The sequence below is a fragment of the Panulirus ornatus genome, chromosome 57, assembly GCF_036320965.1.
Source record: "Panulirus ornatus isolate Po-2019 chromosome 57, ASM3632096v1, whole genome shotgun sequence".
In the NCBI taxonomy this organism is placed as follows: Eukaryota; Metazoa; Arthropoda; class Malacostraca; order Decapoda; family Palinuridae; genus Panulirus; species Panulirus ornatus.
This window is the reverse complement of record NC_092280.1, coordinates 21,596,362-21,620,314: the sequence shown is the minus strand read 5'-3', so window position 1 is coordinate 21,620,314 and position 23,953 is coordinate 21,596,362. Positions and strand designations below refer to the sequence as shown.

The 23,953-nt window shown below is 38.1% G+C and overlaps 1 protein-coding gene across 25 annotated transcripts in view; it reads right to left on the bottom strand.

Moving 5' to 3' along the window:
- Nucleotides 1-1,051: 1,051 nt before the first annotated feature.
- alph (protein phosphatase alphabet) overlaps nt 1,052-23,953 on the bottom strand; it is a 217,465-nt gene continuing 194,563 nt past the window's right edge. For all 25 annotated transcript variants that reach the window (XM_071694620.1, XM_071694618.1, XM_071694609.1 and 22 more), the window contains one exon: nt 1,052-4,107. Coding sequence is in view for 8 of the 25 variants with exons in the window: in XM_071694628.1 (XP_071550729.1) it covers nt 4,072-4,107 (36 nt within the window). In the remaining 17 variants the exon portion in view is untranslated. The remainder of the gene's footprint in view (nt 4,108-23,953) is intronic.

Here is a 23,953-nt window from a genome sequence, read left to right as displayed (position 1 = left end):
TTCATTCTCATTTAATTAACAGTGATATGCTTCATGAGATTCTTGAAAATTTATTTCTCTACATTCCTTGCTGACAGGGTTTCAGGTTTAATCATCTTCAATTTGTTGCCATGAATAGATTATCATATACCTTCTTCCTTCTTGGAATTCTTTCAGCCTTTCATTGTATTTCAAATGTCCTGTCCCCCCTCATTCAACTTGCAAAGTGCTTCTGAATTCTAATATGTTTATTTTAATTCATTTGTTTGTGGCGACACAACACAGGAGTATCTAATTTTGCTACTTAAATGTTATGTTAAAAATTTTCATCTATAGGTTTCTATTTCTTGTTGATAAAGTTCTCAGAAGCATGCCACTCATCACTTAGCTCAATGTTGTTGTCTTTTCGATATGTTCTCTGAACTCTAGTAACTCAATTAATAACAATGCCCAAATCTTTTACATTTGTACCCCAATCACTTTCCCTATTGGGCCTTTATATGGTACATGATTGGAAAGTTCTCTACATACATACATTACACTCTAACATACATTATAACATTTGGTCTAACAGAAAGATCTAGAACTTATTCTAGATAAATCAATTTAACAAGGTATTATAGGTATTATCAACACTTTTACAAAGAGCTTACCTTGCTACATTTGGGCTATTTAGACATGGACACATCCATAATGGCAAGGGAAACAACATTTCTTAGCTGTCTTAGAAATTTTAAATGCAGCCAGTATATGTATCTTTTGCACTCTAAACTATTCAAAATTCTGTCTATCACAGTGGAATGCCCTTTCTTTTTGAAATAAGCTATCAGAAACAAGAATTACTTTTGAAAAGCATTTTAACACAATGATCTTTCTTGACAGTGATACTAAAGACAGGCCTCCAATGGAGATCTATATGCATTTTTATTTCTACATTTGGTAATGCCAAGTGGTATGCAAATTCAAAAGAACTTTAAAAAGTGATCCTGTATGACTGGTAGCTTAAAGTCTGAATATCCATTTTTAAAACAACATTTGAAAACAAAGGAAGAAAGGAAAATAAATCAAAATATATCTGTAGCCATTTTTCATATGCCCATTTTCTGCTGTTATAAACTCTTATATTTTCCTGAGCTAGTACAATATAAAGGAAAACCTAAACAATTGCCTGCTGATATACATAATAAGCAAAAGTGGTTAATTTACAATGCCACATTAATTCTTTGTGCATTCTTTATAAAACAAAATTTTGCCTGTACATCTAACACATTTATAAAAATATCTATTCCCTCAATGTTCCTTTGTGGAGTTTTTTTTTGTACCCTTCCTGGTAAAGGCTGACACAAAAAGATACAGATGTGCTATCATATTTCAATACCTAACAAGGAAAGAACATTTATCCTGTAATTATCACATAATAACATACTTGTTCAATAGTTTTTAAGTATCATGTATGTGTTTGTATATTATGCATTTGTACACTTTAGCAACACCTTAACTCTCTAGAAACACAATATCTATGTTCAGGTAAGGTAATAATAATGGCATGTGAACCCACTTCTCATACAATTCCCGAAACCAAATGTAAGTTGAAGGTCAAAAAGTTCAAAGAATAATTAAAGTTTTCACCTCAAAGAAAATACAATCTTAAATAATGTAAGCAGCATCAGTCAAATCTCAGTTCCTTAAAATCACCTTCATCAACATTAATTACTGAAATGTACTTCATAAAAATTTTGGCATAAGGGCAATGATTACATGAGAAACCATTTTCTCTCGCACTTTTTGTACAACTAACACTTAAAAGCTTTTCCAAAACAGAATGCTAAAATGGATATCCCACTAACATATACAGAAACCATAAGTATCAATTACAACATTTACACATCATACATTAATAAACCTAACATAAAAGTCAATTCAATGACAATAAAGATATTCATGTCCATAAAAGGTAAATCTGAACAACAGTAGGGTGCTCGGCTTATATAATTTCCGAACTGATCTACATGGAAATACATGTTTAAATCATATAGCACAGCTATATTCATGGCTACAAGTTTTTTGTTTAATGCACGTCTGAAAACAATTTTGAAAATTTTTCTTGGCACGTGACAGTAAAACATTTCAAAATAATGGACATTTCCTACAAAGTCAAAAGCAAATATATTGGGGGCAATGTGCTAAAACTTTCCAGACCTTCAGATTTCTTATCATGTAATTAACCCATAAAATTAGTTTCTGTTATATCAGTAACACAATAAATCAATCTCACATTTCTGGGGTCAAAAAGTAAGTTCATACTACGGAAGAAGCATACATGAGTAAATCAACAGCAAAAAATGAGACTGGTGTTTCTTTTACATGATATCCAGTTTTCTAGAAAGCCACATCGTACTCTTATGAGTTTTAATAACGTAATTGTAATTACAGGTTTTAACTGTTAATGCTGTCATGTAGAATGGGTATCTCTAATGCCCAGAATATGTGGACATCTAAAGTACTGGCAGACAAAATATAAATTACACTCATCATTGTAGTAAGGACAAATGTTTAATGTGTGGAAGGACCTGAGTAAGCATTACTGGCAGTGGAATTAGAAAGTGGATATTCTTGCTCACTCAGTCATTCTGTACTCACTAGTTTCTGCTTCCTCCTAGTAAATTCTGTGACACTCCACAAAGTAACTCTTGATGCTGAGAATTCTTTAATCTATTTCATAATACTATTAAACAAAACAAGTACCAGGTTGGATAATGAATACATTTCCAAACAATAAATGACTAAAGGCAGTGAAAACAGGCACATGAAATTAATATGCTATTTGAAATATAGTCAGTTTGACATGGACTATGAATACATAAAATTAACCTAATGTACATTTTTATCTACAAACATCACTTCAAAGAATGGTGAAACATAGGTGTATGCAGAGAAAAGCATAAAACATTATTATTATTATTATTATTATTATTATTTATTATTATTATTAATATTATCATCATTAACTGTATTAACATATTACATTCTTTCACACACTCCATGACACAGTTTGGGCAGTATTCATGATAAACACCCAAGTCAATGAAATCCCTCCATACATACCTACTGCACAATAATACTCATCCCAGATCTTATTCCTGAACTTCAGGTGTATTCACTTCAAAAAAGAATTCACAGGTAATGTTTAACAAAACATTTCATAAGAAAGAAAAAATATGGGGCACGGCATCACTTATGAGTGAATGCACCGTTAATGTGATAACTGACTTAAGTGCATCTCCTGAATACAGTCCTTGGTCACCTTGGAATCACAATGTGCTGAGTCCCATTATGGATAAAAATTTCTGATTACACTATATCAACTCCTTCATAAAATCCTAGGTTATTAATAACCTTAAGCAAATCCATGCATATATATACATGAATTCAATTATAAGTGATACCTCTGACCAATGATTGAGGCTCCACACTTTGCGATCCTAGAATGAAAGTCTTGTCTGGAAGGGGAAAGCATTAGGACTATCACATACGAAACTAGCACATCTGACTGCAAAAATATTTGTGGCAAAGTCAGTGACTCAAGAACCACAGATGAAGCATCAGAAATGATCACATTGCACCAATATCTTCCTTAGGTAGACCCAGCTTGAAAACATACCGAAATGAACATGACAAATAAAAATCCTTTCTACAGTACCAATTAAAATACCTTGATTATACATTTTTGTGACCAGAGCTGCTTATCTGGAATTTGGTTTAGCAAAGTTTTTGTTAAGGATCAATTTAATCCAAATATTCAAGGATCTATCACTTAAACATCACAATATAAATTACCTTGCCAATGAAAAAAAATCCAGGACCAGGACAAAACAAAGGTAATGGAGTTTTCCTTACGATTATCAAAGAAAATGCAGATATTAGTGTAACACACGGACCCTCACTGAAGTTACACCTATGGTTGAGAATCACCAAACCTGACCTATTTGTTGAATGCTTCTGCACACTTGCATAAACTGTATCATCAGCACATCAACACTTTAAAGGTTTGTGTTTTTATCGCTGGGTTGTGGGCTGCATCAAAATGGAACCCTAGGTGCAACAGTCATTAGTGTAGGCATCACTATCCTGAAAAAAAAAAAAAAATTAAGGGTAATCTATAGTGCACTTTAATTAAAACAGAAAAACCTTACCTTCTAAATAAGTCACAGAGTAAATAGAAATGATTTTTGTAAGAATAAAATGCCTTTTGGCGTACTGGAAATATCAGAAAGTAACCATATTACAATCCAAAAAGTGAAGAAATCCAAAATTCCAAGTTCAAAATTCACTTAAAAATTTCATTAAGTATTAGTTATCACCAAACTTGTAAATTAATGCTCAAATTGGTCTCCCATAACACATATGAAGCACTTTTACAGTTTATGAACACTAATACAAACATTCATGCAAGGAGGACACAAAAGACACAAAGCTACTGAGATAAAAACAGAAGAATACAAACAAGTATACTTTACATATTCACCCATACATATCTGTTTTAAGCAAACTCCTCCTAAGACTACTCAAGATGAGACAATGCACTAAAAACAATGATAATACTAATGATAAAAATGACAATTCACAAGAGTACCTGTATGATCAATGACAACCTATATAATAACAAGAAAGAAAATATGAAATAAAAATTGTGATTTATTTGTAATGATATGTAACAAATTCACAAAGATACTCAGAAAAATTATTCACTTTGCGTTTATATAACTATAAATTGTAAAATAGCCCAACCCACCCACATACACATGTATATACATAAACGCCCACACACGCACACATACATTTCAATGTATACATACATATATACACATGTACATATTCATACTTGCCTGCCTTCATCAATTCCCATTGCCACCCCACCAGACATGAAATGGTACCCCCCTCCCCCCATGTGCACGCAAGGTGGCACTAGGAAAAGACAACAAAGGCCACATTAGTTCACACCCAGTCCCTAGCTGTCATGTGTAATGCACCAAAACCACAGTTTCCTTTCCATACCCAGGCCCCACAAAACTTTCCATGGTTTACCCCAGGCGATTCACATGCCCTGGCTCAATCCATTGACAGCACGTCGACCCCACTATACCACATCGTTCCAATTCACTCTATTCCATGCATGCCTCTCACCCTCCTGTATGTTAAGGCTCCAATCGCTCAAAATCTTTTTCACTACATCCTTCCACCTCCAATTTGGTCTCCCACTTCTCGTTCCTTCCACCTCTGACACATATATCCTCTTGGTCAATCTTTCCTCACTCATTCTCTCCATGTGACCAAACCATTTCAAAACACCCTCTTCTGCTCTCTCAACCACACTCTTTTTATTTCCACACATCTCTCTTACCCTTACATTACTTACTCGATCAAACCACCTCACACCACATATTGTCCTCAAACATCTCATTTCCAGCACATCCACCCTCCTGCGCACAACTCTATCCGTAGCCCACGCCTCGCAACCATTCATCATTGTTGGAACCACTATTCCTTCAAACATACCCATTTTTGCTTTCTGAGATAATGTTCTCGACTTCCAAACATTCTTCAAGGCTCCCAGAATTTTCGCCCCCTCCCCCACCCTATGATTCACTTCCACTTCCATGGTTCCATCCATATAATGGGAATCACAGAGAGAATATGATTTTGAATGTGAATACATCAAAATGATGGTGCAACTTCAACAATCGTCACAGATGTACATAAAATGAAACCCCTTTTAAAGCTGGACTACTTACAATGGAAACTCAGGTGATGTGACCTTCCAGTCAAGTGAAACTTTTTTTTTATTTAGTGCTACATAAATACCCCGTACCATTACACAGCTGTACCACAACTATGACGTTTAACTATCACTGTGTATTTCAATATACAAGGATAAACAGACCCATGCAAAAGGAATGGCAGAGGAGTATTCATTTGCAAGCAAGTTTACATGCACAATTCAAGGAAATGCAATTGGTAAATCTACTGAAGCCTTCAATATATTATGGGAAAGTACTTTGTTTCCCCTATTAAATAGAACGCATTACTTCTAATATTTGGATTTCTATTAAGTCACATTTGTTTCCTCAAAAAGACTACAGCATATTAGTTCCACTTTATTATTTCCATAACAGTAAGTTAGATTTAACACTATTGATTTCTGTTAACTATAGCTATACTCTACTATACACATAGTTATATTGATTACAGTTACCAACAGCTCTCTCTCTTACAAATGGTGATAACAATTTCTTGTCAAGCAGCGACTACAGTAAAAATGAGAATTTTCAGCATGGGGGGGAAAAAAATGATGATGAACTTATCCAATAAACAGATTAAACTCTAAAATCTGGCATTCCATGGTCCTGGAACATTCTGTTTTGACAGTTACAGTGGAGAATAATCAGTTTCAATAGATAATACAAGGTTAAAAACAAAAGATCAAAATTCAATAACTATCGAACCAACAAAAATACTTAAAGAGTACACTTCACATAACAGGAAAAAAAAAAAAAAGTTGAAAACAAGGAAAGAACAGTGAAAAAGGATAGTAGAGAACTGAACCTTTCTGGGATTTCAGAATATTTAGTGTACATACAACAACTATATGTAGTTTCACTAAGAATAGAAAAACAAACTGTTTCAAAAACTGCAAGTGGCAATTGCTGTTGTAAATAATCATTTGCTAGTGTGAGGCAATGGCAAGAAGAATGACTCAATTGAGCATGTGATGCTGACACAAACCATACTCTCATTTTGTAACATTGCCTTATAACCTAATCAAAATCTACAACTATAGGGAAAAAGAACAAGCCATACTTCAATATCAGCTGAGAGTGTGAGATACCTGTATGTCAAAAAAGTAATGCTTATGATCTAATACTGATATCAACTCTACCAGTTTCTATTAATGTACAACAATATATTGTACAAATCAATATCATATTTCAGTACAAATACACTTGAAAAGAATAAGATATTTTAGTTTATCATGGATGCATATCTTTATCGCATCATTTACATTTACATAACATCATGGTTGCTCAGTAACATCAATTTCATCACATTTCAAGCAATGTATATCATTATAAAATGAATGAGAAAAGAGAGGTATATAGGCAGTACTTACAAGATAGGAGTAAGAAAAAAAAAAGCAAATGAGACTGGGGGAGGGGGGAATTATCAGAGACCTTCAGAAAAAATAAGATGTATATTATTTTGGAAGGAGGTTAACAGTGTGTAAAAAACAAGTGAACAAAAGGGAACATTGGTGAAGAGGCCAAAGATGGAAGTGGTGACAGGTAATGATGAAGCAAAGAGATAAAGTATTCTGAAGGGCTGTTAAATCTGTTTGATGACTGGGTGGCAGATGTAGGGTGTTTGGGTTTGAGTAGTATGCAAAGTGAGACTCAGAGAGTGTATTGGTGAAGAGAGAAGAAATACTGAAAGCCTTGCATTAGATGGAATGTTGCAAGGTGGAGTGGATGCTGTTTCCTGTGGAGTGGGTTGGAGCCAGGAATGGACGAAGGAATGCGAGTATGAATATGCACAGGGGTATATATGTATATGGCTGTGTATGTGAATGCATATAAGTATGTATGTGTGTATATGAATGGATGGGTCTTTCTTCATCTGCTTCCTAGTGCTACCTCTAATGCAGGAAATGGCGATCAAGTATAACAATAAAAATAATATAATAATAGGGCATAGGGGAGAAGGAATACTTCCCACGTATTCCCTGCATGTCAAAGAAGGTGACTAAAAGGGAAGGGAGCAGGGGGCTGGAAATCCTCTCCTCTCGCTTTAAATTTTCCAAACGAAGGAAAAGAGAAGGGGGCCAAGCGATGATATTCCCTCAAAAGCTCAGTCCTCTGTTCTTAACGCTACCTCGCTAATGCGGGAAATGGCAAATAGTATGAAAAAAAAAAAAATTATATACATTTTATTGTTATACTTAATTGCTATTTCCAGCATCAGTGGGGTAGTTCCAGGAAACAGACAAAGAATGGCCCATCCACCAGAGACCTTGTCATGGTTTACCCAAGATGTTTCACATGACCTGGTTCAGCCCACTGACATCATGTCGACCTAAGGATACCATATCGTTCCAATTCACTCTATTCCTTGCACACCTTTCACCCTCATATATGTTTGGGTCCCGATCACCCAAAATCTTTTTCACTCCATCCTTCCATCTCCAATTTGGTCTCCCACTTCTTGTTCCCTCTACCTCTGACACATATATCTTCTTTGTCAATCTTTCCTCACTCATACTCTTCATGTGACCAAACCATTTCAGTACATCCTCTTCTGCTCTCTCAACCACACTCTTTTTATTATCACGCATCTCCCTTACCCTTTCATTACTTACTCGATCAAACCACCTCACACCATATATAGTCCGCGAACATTTCATCTCCAACACATCCACCTTCCACTGCACAACCCTATCTATAGCCCACACCTCGCAACCATATAACATTGTTGGAACCACTATTCCTTCAAATATACCCATTTTTGCTCTCCAAGATAATGTCTTGCCTTCTACACATTCTTCAACGCTCCCTGAACCTTCACCCCCTTCCCAACCCTGTGACTCATTTCCGCTTCCATGGTTCCATCCGCTGCTAAATTCACTCCCAAATATCTAAAACACTTCACTTCCTCCAGTTTTTCTCCATTCAAACTGGCCTCCCAATTAACTTGTCCTTCAACCCTACTGAACCAAATAACTTTGCTCTTATTCACATTTACTCTCAGCTTTCTTTCACACACTTTACCAAACTCAGTCACCAGCTTCTGCAGTTTCTCATCTGAATCAGCCACCAGCGCTGTATTATCAGCGAAGAACAACTGCCTCGCTTCCCAAGCCCTCTCATCCACAACAGATTGCATACTTGCCCCTCTCTCCAAAACTCTTGCATTCACCTCCATAACGAACCCATCCATAAACAAAGTAAACAACCATGGAGACATCACGCACCCCTGCCGCAAACCAACATTCATTGTGAATCAATCACTTTCCTCTCTTCCTCCTCGTAAGCATGCCTTACATCCTTGAAAAAAACTTTTCACTGCTTCAAGCAACTTACCCCCTACACCATATACTCTTACTACCTTCCACAGAGTATCTCTATCAACTCTATCATATGCCTTCTCCACATCCATAAATGCTACATACAAATCCATCTGCTTTTCTAAGTATTTCTCACATACATTCTTCAAAGCAAACAACTGATCCCCACATCCTCTACCACTTCTGAAACCACATTGCTCTTCCCCAATCTGATGCTCTGTACATGCCTTTACCCTCTCAATCAATACCCTACCATATAATTTCCCAGGAATACTCAATAAACTTATCTCTGTAATTTGAACACTCACCTTCATCCCCTTTGTCTTTGTACAATGAAACTATGCAGGCATTCTGCTAAACCTCAGGCACTTCACCATGAACCATACATACATTGAATATCCTTACCAACCAGTCAACAACACAGTCATCCCCTTTTTTAATAAATTCCACTCCAATATCTTCCAAACCCGCTGCCTTGCTGGCTTTCATCTTCTGCAAAGCTTTCACTACCTCTTCTCTGTTCACTAAACCATTCTCCCTGACCCTCAACCAAAACATCCTATACCTGCCACTCTATCATCAAACACATTCAACAAACCTTCAAAATACTCACTCCATCTTCTCACTTCACCACTACTTATTACCTTCCCATTAGCCCCCTTCACTGATGTTCCCATTTATTCTCTTATCTTGCGCACATTATTAACCTCCTTCCAAAACATCTTTTTACTCTCCCAAGAATTTAATGATACTCTCTCACCCCAACTCTCATTTGCCCTCTTTTTCACCTCTTGCACCTTTCTCTCGACCTCCTGCCTCTTTCTTTTATACATCTCCCTATCATTCGCACTAATTCCCTGCAAAAATCGTCCAAATGCCTCTCTCTTCTCTTTCACTAACAATCTTACTTCTTCATCCCACCGCTCACTACCCTTTCTAATCAGCCCACCTTCCATTTTTCTCATGCCACAGGCATATTTTGCAAAAGCCATCACTTCTTCCATAAATACATCCCATTCCTCCCCCACTCTCCTTACATCATTTGCTCTCACCTTTTTCCATTCTGCACTCAATCTCTCCTGGTACTTCCTCACACAAGTTTCCTTTCCAAGCTCACTTACTCTCATCAAACATCCCTCCAGTTACCCCTCTCAGCACATTAACATCCAAAAGTCTCTCTTTCATGCACATATCAATTAACACATAATCTAATAACACTCTCTGGCCATCTCTGCTACTTATAAACATATACTTATGTATATCTCTCTTTTTAAACCAGGTATTCCCAATCACCAATCCTTTTTAAGCACACAAATCTACAAGCTCTTCACCATTTCCATTTACAACACTGAACACCCCATGTACACCAATTATACCCTCAACAGCCACACTGCTAACCCTTACATTCAAATCACCCATCACTATAATCTGGTCTCGTGCATTAAAGCTGCTAACACACTCACTCAGCAGCTCCCAACACACTTGCCTCTCATGATCTTTCTTCTCATGACCAGGTGCATAGGCACCCATAATCACCCATCTCTCTCCATCCACTTTCAGTTTTACTCGTATCAATCTAGAGTTTACTTTCTTACACTATATCACATACTCCCACAACTCCTGCTTCAGGAGTACTGCTACATCTTCCTTTGCTCTTGTTCTCTCATCAACCCCTGACTTTACTCCCAAGACATTCCCAAACCACTCTTCTCCTTTACCCTTGAGCTTCATTTCATTCAGAGCCAAAACATCCAGGTTCTTTTCCCCATACATACTACCTATCTCTCTTTTTTCTCATCTTGGTTACATCCACACACATTTAGACACCCCAACCTGAGCCTTCGAGGAGAATGAGCATTCACCGCATGACTCCTTTTTTTTTTTTTCATACTATTCGCCATTTCCCGCGATAGCGAGGTAGCGTTAAGAACAGAGGACTGGGCCTTTGAGGGAATATCCTCACCTGGCCCCCTTCTCTGTTCCTTCTTTTGGAAAATTTTATTATTTTATTATTCATTATACTTTGTTGCTGTCTCCCACGTTAGCAAGGTAGCGAAATCAAACAGACAAAAGAATAGCCCAACCCATCCATATACACATGTACATATTCATACATGCTGCCTTCATCCATCCATATATTTCTCTCTTGTGTCTCCCCTGATGATATGATTATTACACAAAAAAGCACTTGGGAACTTGTCGTGTTTCATTTTCCCCATGGACTCCTAGGAATATATATATATGGTTGCGAGGCGTGGGTTATGGATAGAGTTGTGCGCAGGAGGATGGATGTGCTGGAAATGAGATGTTTGAGGACAATGTGTGGTGTGAGGTGGTTTGATCGAGTAAGTAACGTAAGGGTAAGAGAGATGTGTGGAAATAAAAAGAGCGTGGTTGAGAGAGCAGAAGAGGGTGTTTTGAAATGGTTTGGGCACATGGAGAGAATGAGTGAGGAAAGATTGACCAAGAGGATATATGTGTCGGAGGTGGAGGGAACGAGGAGAAGAGGGAGACCAAATTGGAGGTGGAAAGATGGAGTGAAAAAGATTTTGTGTGATCGGGGCCTGAACATGCGGGAGGGTGAGGGGAGGGCAGGGAATAGAGTGAATTGGATCGATGTGGTATACCGGGGTTGACGTGCTGTCAGTGGATTGAATCAAGGCATGTGAAGCGTCTGGGGTAAACCATGGAAAGCTGTGTAGGTGTGTATATTTGCGTGTGTGGACGTATGTATATACATGTGTATGGGGGGGGGGTTGGGCCATTTCTTTCGTCTGTTTCCTTGCGCTACCTCGCAAACGCGGGAGACAGCGACAAAGTATAATAAAAATAAAAATAAAAATATATATATATATGATGATACAGCGCTGGTGGCTGATTCATCTGAGAAACTGCAGAAGCTGGTGACTGAGTTTGGTAAAGTGTGTGAAAGAAGAAAGTTAAGAGTAAATGTGAATAAGAGCAAGGTTATTAGGTACAGTAGGGTTGAGGATCAAGTCAATTGGGAGGTAAGTTTGAATGGAGAAAAACTGGAGGAAGTAAAGTGTTTTAGATATCTGGGAGTGGATCTGGCAGCGGATGGAACCATGGAAGCGGAAGTGGATCATAGGGTGGGGGAGGGGGCGAAAATCCTGGGAGCCTTGAAGAATGTGTGGAAGTCGAGAACATTATCTCGGAAAGCAAAAATGGGTATGTTTGAAGGAATAGTGGTTCCAACAATGTTGTATGGTTGCGAGGCGTGGGCTATGGATAGAGTTGTGCGCAGGAGGATAGATGTGCTGGAAATGAGAGGTTTGAGGACAATGTGTGGTGTGAGGTGGTTTGATTGAGTAGGTAACGTAAGGGTAAGAGAGATGTGTGGAAATAAAAAGAGCGTGGTTGAGAGAGCAGAAGAGGGTGTTTTGAAATGGTTTGGGCACATGGAGAGAATGAGTGAGGAAAGATTGACCAAGAGGATATATGTGTCGGAGGTGGAGGGAACGAGGAGAAGTGGGAGACCAAATTGGAGGTGGAAAGATGGAGTGAAAAAGATTTTGTGTGATCAGGGCCTGAACATGCAGGAGGGTGAAAGGAGGGCAAGGAATAGAGTGAATTGGATCGATGTGGTATACCGGGGTTGACGTGCTGTCAGTGGATTAAAACAGGGCATGTGAAGTGTCTGGGGTAAACCATGGAAAGCTGTGTAGGTATGTATATTTGCGTGTGTGGACATATGTATATACATGTGTATGGGGGTAGGTTGGGCCATTTCTTTCGTCTGTTTCCTTGCGCTACCTCGCAAACGCGGGAGACAGCGACAAAGCAAAAAAAAAAAATATAATAATATAATAATAATATAATAAGGTTATTAGGTACAGTAGGGTTGAGGGTCAAGTCAATTGGGAGGTGAGTTTGAATGGAGAAAAACTGGAGGAAGTGAAGTGTTTTAGATATCTGGAGTGGATCTGGCAGCGGATGGAACCATGGAAGCGGAAGTGAATCATAGGGTGGGGGAGGGGGCGAAAATCCTGGGAGCCTTGAAGAATGTGTGGAAGTCGAGAACATTATCTCAGAAAGCAAAAATGGCTATGTTTGAAGGAATAGTGGTTCCAACAACGTTGTATGGTTGCGAGGCATAGGCTATGGATAGAGTTGTGCGCAGGAGGTTGGATGTGCTGGAAATTATATGTTTGAGGACAATATGTGGTGTGAGGTGGTATGATTAATTAAGTAATGTAAGGGTAAGAGAGATGTGTGGAAATAAGAAGAGCGTGGTTGAGAGAGCAGAAGAAGGTGTTTTGAAATGGTCTGGGCGCTTGGAGAGAATGAGTGAGGAAAGACTGACCAAGAGGATATATATGTCGGAGGTGGAGGGAACGAGGAGAAGTGGGAGACCAAATTGGAGGTGGAAAGATGGAGTGAAAAAGATTTTGAGTGATCGGGGCCTGAACATGCAGGAGGGTGAAAGGTGTGCAAGGAATAGAGTGAATTAGATCGATGTGGTATACGGGGGGTGACGTGCTGTCAATGGATTGAACCAGGGCATGTGAAACATCTGGGGTAAACCACTGGAAAGTTCTGTGGGGCCTGGATGTGGAAAGGGAACTGTGGTTTCGGGCATTATTGCATGACAGCTAGAGACTGAGTGTGAATGAATGGGGCCTTTGTTGTCTTTTCCTAGCGCTACCTCGCACACATGAGGGGGGAGGGGGATGTTATTCCATGTGTGGCGAGGTGGCGATGGGAATGAATAAAGGCAGACAGTGTGAATTGTGTGCGTATATGTATATGTCTGTGTGTGTATATATATGTTGGAAAGGATCACAATTTTGCGCGTGATCAAGATATTCCTATGAGTCCACGGGGAAAATGAAACACGAAAAGTTCCAAAGTGCACTTTCGTGTAATTATCACATCATCAGGGGAGACACAAGAGAGAAATATAACAGTCAGTTGATATACATTGAAGAGACGAAGCTAGGATGCCATCTGGTAAATGGCGTCCTAGCCTCGTCTCTTCGATGTATATCAACTGACTGTTACATTTCCCTCTTGTGTCTCCCCTGATGATGTGATTATTACACGAAAGTGCATTTGGGAACTTTTCGTGTTTCATTTTCCCCGTGGACTCATAGGAGTATATATATGTGTACATTGAGATGTATGGGTATGTATATGGCATGTGGGGACATGTATGTATATACACGTGTATGGGGGTGGGTTGGGCCATTTCTTTCGTCTGTTTCCTTGTCCTAACTCGTAAACGCGGGAGACAGCGAGAAAAAAAAAAAAATATTCATTTCATTTTATTATACATAATTGCTGCTTCCTGTGTCAGCGAGGTAGCACCAGGAAACAGACGAAGAATGGCCCATCCACTCATATACACATTCATATACATAAACACCCACATACACAAATATACATATATATACATGCACACATTACATGCCTACACATGTACATATTCGTACTAGTTTGCCTTCATTCATTCATGTCACTAGCTTGCCCCACAGGAAAACAGCATCATTAACCCCTGCTTCAGCGAGGTAGCCCTAGGAAAACTGACAAAAAAGGCTGCATTCTCTCACACTCAGTCTCTAGCATACATACCAAAATATGTGGTATTTTTGGTAAAAAATTTTTCACATGTAAATATAATTACTAAGGGTTTTAGAACCAATATCTATCAACCTGTAAGTGTTACAGCTTCAATAATCGTCACACACCATAAGGCCACAGAACTCATACAAGCCTCTTAAGACATCACCACATAGAATGACCATCGTACAGAAAAAGTTAAGGCAAGAGCATCTTGTAACAATGCATGGGATACCAAATTCTAGCATAATGGATGCATATTTTAACTAGGTAGAAATGGCAAATTCAAGAATTCTAACCATATGCATACTAAAAAAAATACTGCAGGTTCATATATAAATTGGCAGCAGTAAAGGGTTAATATGATGAAGCTGCTGATGAACCAACAAATTGTGTATGACTAATTGTAATAAAAAAATCTATAAGATATTATGGTCCCATAAATAAATCAATATAGAACTTCTAAAGTGACATTCACCGCATTATCCACTGAATTTTCTACTACATATCAAGCTGTATGTCATACTTCTACAAGACTATTAATATAACTATCAATAATATATGAAATGCATATCCAATGAATCTCATAATGGATGGATAACAATATCAGTAAATCCACAAGTTAACAGGGTCTCTCTTAAAAGAATCACACACTTGATCAAAACAGTATGGAACAGCATTACAGAATTAGTATAAAAAATCACATCAAAAAGTCTTTAAATTTAAAGTATAAGAAAAAAGTTAATGCAGCTGTGATACAATTGCTAATATCCAAAATTAACATAAGTTAAAACACACAGGAGCAAAGGAACACAGATCTTTCATAATGGTTTTGCTCCATATAGAAACAGCAGTTCCCCTTCCAAAATTACCTAGATGAAATGTGTTCTTTCAGGCTTACAAAATCTAAGCATTAGCATTAAGAAAAGATAAGCATAATATAATAATTTACCCTTTATACATTCTCCTCTGCTTTGCAGTCCACTTTTTGATGCTCAAAATTAATTTTGCACAGGGATGGTTCTCACAGAACAAAGTGCAGGCTTTGACCATTTTGATCATTCCATTCCATGCATATCTTTATCCTGAACGTACAGACCCTAATACTCAAAAACCTCCTTCACTCTATCCTTCTATCCTCCTCCTCAGTCTCTCCCTCTAATTTGCTTTCACCCCATCTGACACATGGATCCTCTCAGTTAGTTTATCTCAGAACATCTTCTTAATGATCTTCATTTTCAACACAACACAGACTATAACTACTACCACACCTCTTTCTAAAAATGTTATTTCCTAGATGATGTACCTGCTTCACAACACATATTCTCAGATATTTCACTTCTAACTCATCCAACTTCTTCCTTCATTTTAGGTTTAAAGCTTAAGACCAATCCATTACACAAAGATGGGACTACAATCCCTTCAAACATATCCATCCTTACCCTATCAGACATCAACTTCTCCCTCCACATGCTCCTAAATGCACTCAGAAACTCTTCCAACCTAAGACTAAATTTAGCCCCATTAGCTACATCCAATGTCCCATCCTCTCCCAGGTACCTAAAATATTCCACTTCCTCTATGTCCTGCCCAACTTACCCTCAATCAATTCTGACTCATCTCTTAACTGCACCCCATTACCTTACTTTTGTTCATATTAACTCTAAACCCTCTCCATTCACAATGGTCCTTAACTTTGACACCAGTTTCTGGAGCTTCTTTCAGAAGTCTACCAGAGTTGTGTCATCTGCAAAATGCAATTCCAACTCAAATTCCCCACTAGGCCTAGAATGATGCAGACTCATACCGCACTCTAACAATCTCCATTCACTTGCTTCCCTCACCATCTCATTCATGAAAGTATTAAAACAGCAAAGGTGATATCACACACCCCCACTGCAGATCCACCTTTATTAGGCACAACTAACCTTCCTCCCTTCCTTCTCACATACATACCTCACTCTTCTAGGAAAAACTTCTCACTGCACTAAGTTTCCATTTACTCAATATACTCCTAACACTTTCCAATGGGTATTTCTGTCACAGCCTGAACATCCTGGAGGGTGAAAGGCATGCAAGGAGCACAGTGAATTGGAACAATGTGGTATACCGAGGATGACGTGCTGTCAATGGACTGAACCTGGGAATGTGAAGCATCTGGAGTAAACCATGGAAAGGTTTGTGGGGCCTGGATGTGGATAGGGAGCTGTGGTTTCAGTGCATTACACATGACAGCTAGAGAATGAGTGTGAACAATTGTGGCCTTTTCTGTCTTTTCCTGGTGATGCCTCGCTGAAGGTGTGTATGCGTGTGTGTGTTTGTATGCTATTTCCTGTGTGGCGGGGTAGCAACAGGAATGGATGAAGGCAAGCAAGTATGAATATGTACATTTGTATATATGTATATCTGTGTATGAATATGTATGTATATGTGCATGTATGGGCAATTATGTTTATATATGTGTATATGAGTAGATAGGCCATTCTTTGTCTGTTTCCTGGTGCTACCTCACAGACACGGGAAACAAATAATAATAATAATAATCATAATAATAATAATAATAATATTAATAATAAGTATTATACTATATATATATATATATATATATATAGAGAGAGAGAGAGAGAGAGAGAGAGAGAGAGAGAGAGAGAGAGAGAGAGAGAGAGAGAGAGAGAGAGAGAGAGAGAGAGAGAGAGAGAGAGTGTGAACAAATGTGGCCTTTGTTGTCTTTTCCTAGCACTACCTTGTGCACATACGGGGGGAGGGGGTTGTTATTTCATGTGTGGCGGGGTGGCAATGGGAATGAATAAGGGCAAACAGTAAGAATTATGTACATGTGTATATATGTATATGTCTGTGTGTGTATATATATGTATACGTTGAGATGTATAGGTATGTACATGTGCATGTGTGGACGTGTATGTATATACATGTGTATGTGGGTGGGTTGGGCCATTTTTTCGTCTGATTCCTTGTGCTACCTCACTAATGCAGGAGACAGCGACAAAGTATAATAAAATAAAAAAATATATATATAATGGTGACTGAATTTGGTAAAGTGTGAAAGAAGAAAGCTTAGAGTAAATGTGAATGAGAGCAAGGTTATTAGGTTCAGTAGGGTTGAGAGACAAGTAAATTGGGAGATAAGTTTGAGAGAAGAAAAACTGGAAGAAGTGAAGTGTTTTAGATATCTGGGAGTGGATTTGGCAGCGGATGGAACCATGGAAGCAGAACCAAGTCACAGGGTGGGAGAGGGGGAAAAGGTTCTGGGAGCGTTGAAGAATGTGTGGCAGGCGAGAATGTTATCTCGAAGCAAAAATGGAAATGTTTGAAAGAATAGTGGTTCCAACAACGTTATATGGTTGTGACGCACGGGCTATGGATAGGGTTGTGCAGAGGAGGGTGAATGTGTTGGAAATGAAATGTTTTAGGACAATATGCGGTGTGAAGTTGTTTGCCTGAGTAAGTAATGAAAGGGTAAGAGAGATATGTGGTAATAAAAAGGGCATGATTGAAAGAGCAGAAGAGGGTGTATTGAAATAGTTTGGCAAAGAGGATATGTGTGTCAGAGGTGGAGGGAAATGAGGAAAAGTGGGAGACCAAATTGGAGATGGAAGGATGGAGTGAAAAAGATTCTGAGAGATTGGGGCCAGAACATACAGGAGGGTGAAAGGCATGCAAAGAAATAGAGTGAATTGGAACAATGTGGTATACCAGGGTCGATGTGCTGTCAATGGATTGAACCAGGGCATGTGAAGCGTCTGGAGGAAACCATGGAAAGTTTTGTGGGACCTGGATGTGGAAAGGGAGCAATGGTTTCAGTGAATTACATGTGATAGCTAGAGACTGAGTGTGAACGAATGTGGCTTTTGTTGTCTTTTCCAAGTGCTACCTCGTGCGCATTAATGCCAAAAACAATTCACTCTCTTTCTCCAAGGATTTTTCAAACAGACTCTTCCACACAAACACCTAGTCCATACACCCTCTCTCTCTCCTGAGTCCACATTGCTCTTCCTAAATTACATGCATTGTGCACACCACAACCTTCTTAGTCACCACTTCCCATACATCTTACCAGGTACCCTTGACAAACTTATAACTCTTTTGAACATTCATTCTTGTCCCCCCTGCCTTAATACATTCTGCCAGTAACTAAGGAACATGGCTAAGTCTGGACCCTGTTCTTCAGGTATAGGTGTATCAAATGTAGAACCTAATACTTTAAATACTGAAGGGTTAGGCAAGGAACTTAGTTCTCATTTCCTGTTGTTTGTACAGTAAAATTTTGTTTAACAGACAATGTCATTCCCTGATGTTTTTAAAAATGTATTTTAATTTCCTTCTTTCAAAGATTTATGAATATTAATGAAGTAATTTTCACTTCTGAGAGGGTAACCACCATTGTAGTAACATCAAACATTTCCAGAATAAACTTATCATTAGATAATCAGAAAAGAGCTAAGAACTACAGTACAATATCAGAAAGACAAAACCTCCATAAAGGTAGTGAAGTGAAACAGAAAATAAAAAAAACAAATATTACCATTTCAAACATGTTTGAAGTACAAGACTACAATCTACACATTATACATAAGTAATGACTTTCTGAAGTCATTACTTATGTATAATGTGTATAAATGTAGTGACACCAAACACTGCAAAACTCACAATGAAGTGATTAGCAAAAACTTATGTGGGGACTACAATTACAGATTAATGAAATCTCCACACAAGTACTATCAGGTCATTAAAATTCTGACAAAAGTGCTATCAGACTGATAAAATCTCCACATGAATGGTAAAATGAATTTATGCAAAAGATCAGTAATATCACAAAAATCCACAAGAATGCTAAAGAGAAAAAAATCCAAAGGATCAATAATATCACAAAATCAAAATTAGAAATTACTACCTTTACAAAACAGTGAATTCAGTTCTAAAATGGCAACCACAACTGCTGCAAAATGAAGCAATGGCAAAGTAAACTCACAAAGTGATGAAAAAAATGGTATATCTTGACACTTGCACATCAGTCATCCCAGTACCCATGGGATGAACAAGGCATATCAATCAGCTGTGCATAAATGTTTATGATAGTTACAGATCTGCCACACTTTTCGTTCATACATTTTTCTTTTTACTGTACATTTGTTGGTAGATGAGTGCTCTGTTATAATACATAAGTCCCTTGCCAACCGTTATGGTTAAGTCCCTGGAGGATCATCACATGCCAAGCACAACCACAGCTGGCAAAGTAAAATGCACATGGAAAATAGGAAAGTGAGAGAAGTGTCACTTGAATCCTATAACAAACACCCCAAGGTTAAAAATAAGCATGTTATACTATAAAAACAATATGCTTATTCTACAAAAGTACTACGAAACAATGTACAATTCTAGTAATAATGTGATGGTAGAATGTCACCCTTGGTGCAGTGCCTGCCTGATGCCATTAAGCAACCTAGCCAGTTATGCAGCACAAATGGCTACCTCGACACTCACCCCTAGCAACACAGCCTGGTTATGGCACTCCATATGTCTCTCCTTAGCAACTGTGTCTGCTGGGATACATTACAAGCAGCCTGTGGCCATGTGACACTCACCAAATGAGCAGAAAAAATATCTGTGTTAGACTGGATACTAAAACTTTATGTTTTGGTTGGTAAAATGTTATGTATCATTCTAAGCCTGCATCCTCAAAACTGTGAAAGTCAAGAGACCTCTGTATATGCACCAAAGAGAATTATGTATTATTCTAAGCCTGCATCCTCAAAACTGTGAAAGTGAAGAGACCTCTGTATATGCACCAAAGAGAATATCTTATATCAACCTAACCATAGCAGTGAGTATTTCAAAATAGGGACTGTTGTAAGTGAATAGATGTTTGTGATAATGATGGATATATAGTGTCGTTTTTTATTGCACTCTGTTTTCTTTTTAAATGCTTTTGTTCTTTTATGATAGTTCTGTCATGTAATTCACACTAAGTGGCAATTCTTATAAAGTACTAACATCATCATCGCACACTCAGTTTGTTGACAATTGTTATCAATTGTAATGCAGCCTTGGTGCTGTACAAGCCCCTCATGTTAGATGTGGAAAGAGAGCATTGTTGAACTCCAGATGCATGATTTGGCCAAATAATGTGCGGGAAACGTTGGCAAACACTTCAAACAATAACTTAAGTCTATAGAACTAAATATGGATACAACAGAACCTGAAATGAACATTTACCGAGATTTTAAACCTTTGGATGCAAATTGCATCACTAACATAAGTCTCTTAAGAAATGCATATTGAGACATCTGAACATGAGTGTTAAAAATAAGATTATAAATAATACATTTCAACAACACTGCTCATTTTAATTTCTTTGGAAATGTTTTTCCTAAAGTGGTGATAAAAGCTGCAGTAACAAGAAGTGCTATCAAAATAAATTCAAAATGAATATATATTTCATCAGAAAAAAGATACGTAAGAACTAAAACACAATAAAAAAAAACCTCCCACAGAAATGCTAAATGTGTAGCAAAAAAATAAAAAAAAATTCTTTTTACCACAAATATATGTTATACAAAGACAAAAGTATAAACCATACATTTTTATCAAATATTTCCTTCCGGAATGGTAATTACCATTTTGGAAGGAAATATTTGTTAAAATGTATGGTTGGTACAAAAATGTCAAGCAGCACACACATCATAAAATCCTGGTGCTGTATTAGTGAATATCTATCTATATAACTGATGCCTGTTCCAACTGGAAGTCCCTTAAGGGGGTGGCCATGGAAATAGTCTCTCCATAACTAGCGAACTCCAATGCTGCTTTTTTTAGCCTTTGGTGACTTACCCTTAACAGGCCACTGGCAGAGGATATCACTAACACAGTATTTGCAAAGGTTCCTTTCTAATGTTCCTACTGACTATTACTACCTAATGTTCCTACCTATTACTTCTACCTAATGTTCCTACCAACTACTTCTGCTTGCTGCTCCTACCATTTTGCTAATAGGCAGGGCAGCACATAGTGCCCATTGGAGGAAAATCTACAGTTACGAAGAATGAGCTGTGTGAGATAAGTGTTGTCAAGTGTTATGTATGAAAAGGAGAGATTGTATTTTTTGGACATAATGCCAGTAATCCATGTATGGGTGAGGCACAAAGACAGATATTGGGGTCAGAGAAGTGATACCATCACTAACCCTCCAAATACCCAGGCAGGTTATACTGGTAATATACCTTCCTAGTCGTTGGCTGCCTACCAGCTATTACCTATTATTTGTGTGCTACACATAAGAAAATCTCAGTAGTTTTATCTACCTTACAGGTATACATTTTCAGCACGAGTGATCTTTCTCTAACTATTTACGCAAACCTATCACAGATCTATCATGTCAAATCACAGGGACCTAACATACCTTTATGGTACTTGCTTTTGTGTAAACATTTGAATTTCACCATCCTGCATGTGTGATATGCCTTACTGAGGCCTCCTTCAACAACAATTACTTGACTTCTTCAGCTGACCTTCACTCATAGCATCAAAAGCATATTACTGTGGAACCCTAAGTTTACAGATCAAGCAGTATTTGCTGGGTAACTATGACTGGTCATAGTTTCATTTTTGGCAATACTAAAAGGTCCTTAACATCATAATAACTGAATCAATCCCATACTATAAGTGAAGGAGAGAGCTTTACAGTGCTTGCAATGTTCTTGGGGTCAAATAAATCACTGCCTTGTTGACTGTATACATGCTAGCCATGGCCACCTGTTACAGAAAAGGTGGAATCAACTCTCCACAAGACACTTCAGAACTAAGCCATACCCAAACAACATAATTCTAGCAAAAATTGACTCTTTTCTCCTGATGCCTATGGGTAACAAGCAGTTTAGGCTGAAGGGCGTTTCACATGGGCCAGTGTAGTTGTGCTCTTCAATCATTAAATTTCTTCACCCTTTGTTGAACTGATCTCATGCTTACACTCATAAAAATAGAAATTTTCCAAAGTGACTTTCCCTTGCAAAATGTAACTAAAGAAGCCATTCTGTCACTTGTGACGTGAGCTTTTCCAACCACAGTAGGTGGCAGAGGTACAAAAGGGAAAACAAAAATCTAGGGAATAAATGGGGAACACAACAAAGTATTTCTGCCTCCTACAACAGCTACACTGCTACTGAGGCAAGACTCCTGTGGTATATTGGCATGTCACAGTTACCAATGCTCACTGGAAGGCACCAACTTCACTGACAGACACCAACACTATTTTAGGTTGGGTAAATGTAACTGCTGATGATATGGCACTGGTGGCAGATTCAAGTGAGAACCTGCAAAAGCTGGTGTCTGAGTTTGGGTGAGAGTGTGACAGTGATGAAAAAGTACTGATGACCAGGAAAACCTGGTTTAAAAAGAGGGACATACATACATGTAAGTGGGTACATAGAAAAGATAGTATGGACATTACTGGATTAAATACTAATAGATAGGGGATAGGGGAGAAAGAATACTTCCCACGTATTCCCTGTGTGTCGTAGAAGGCGACTAAAAGGGGAGGGAGCGGGTGGCTGGAAATCCTCCCCTCTCGTTTTTTTTTTTTTTTTTTCCAAAAGAAGGAACAGAGAAGGGGGCCAGGTGAGGATATTCCCTCTAAGGCCCAGTCCTCTGTTCTTAACGCTACCTCGCTTATGCGGGAAATGGCGAATAGTATGAAAGAAAAAGAAGAAGAAGATAGGCATGCAAAAGAGAGACCCTTCAATGTGAGGTGGGATGTCTAACCTGATCATATGCTGGTGGAGGCAAGGGTGAAAAATGTTTTAAGGTTTTCAGAAAAGAGGATATGATATGAGATGACAATGGTGAAAGTGACCTTGGAAAAGAGTACTGTGTGAATAAGTACCCGAAAAGATTAACTCTAGAATGGCAAAAGGTGAGAGTAAATAAAGCTGTGTTTACTCTCACCTTTTGTTACTAACATGGGAAATGGGAAAAAAATCTTATTATCAAAAGAAATGAATCTTCTAAAGATTAAAGATACTAATCTTTTTTTCATATCTCAGAAGGGAAGGTATACATTTTGCAGGTTGATACATCTAATTCTAAAATATCATGTCGAGGTACTGGTGAATGTATTCATGCATATATCCTATAAATGTGATCTAAGTATGCTAAAAGTACATCACTCCATTAAGAAACACACCCAAAAAACAACAATGCATTGGGTAGGGGAAAAGGGGGAAGGGGTGTCAGGTGAAGTTTAGTCTAACGTGATACAGCTGCCGG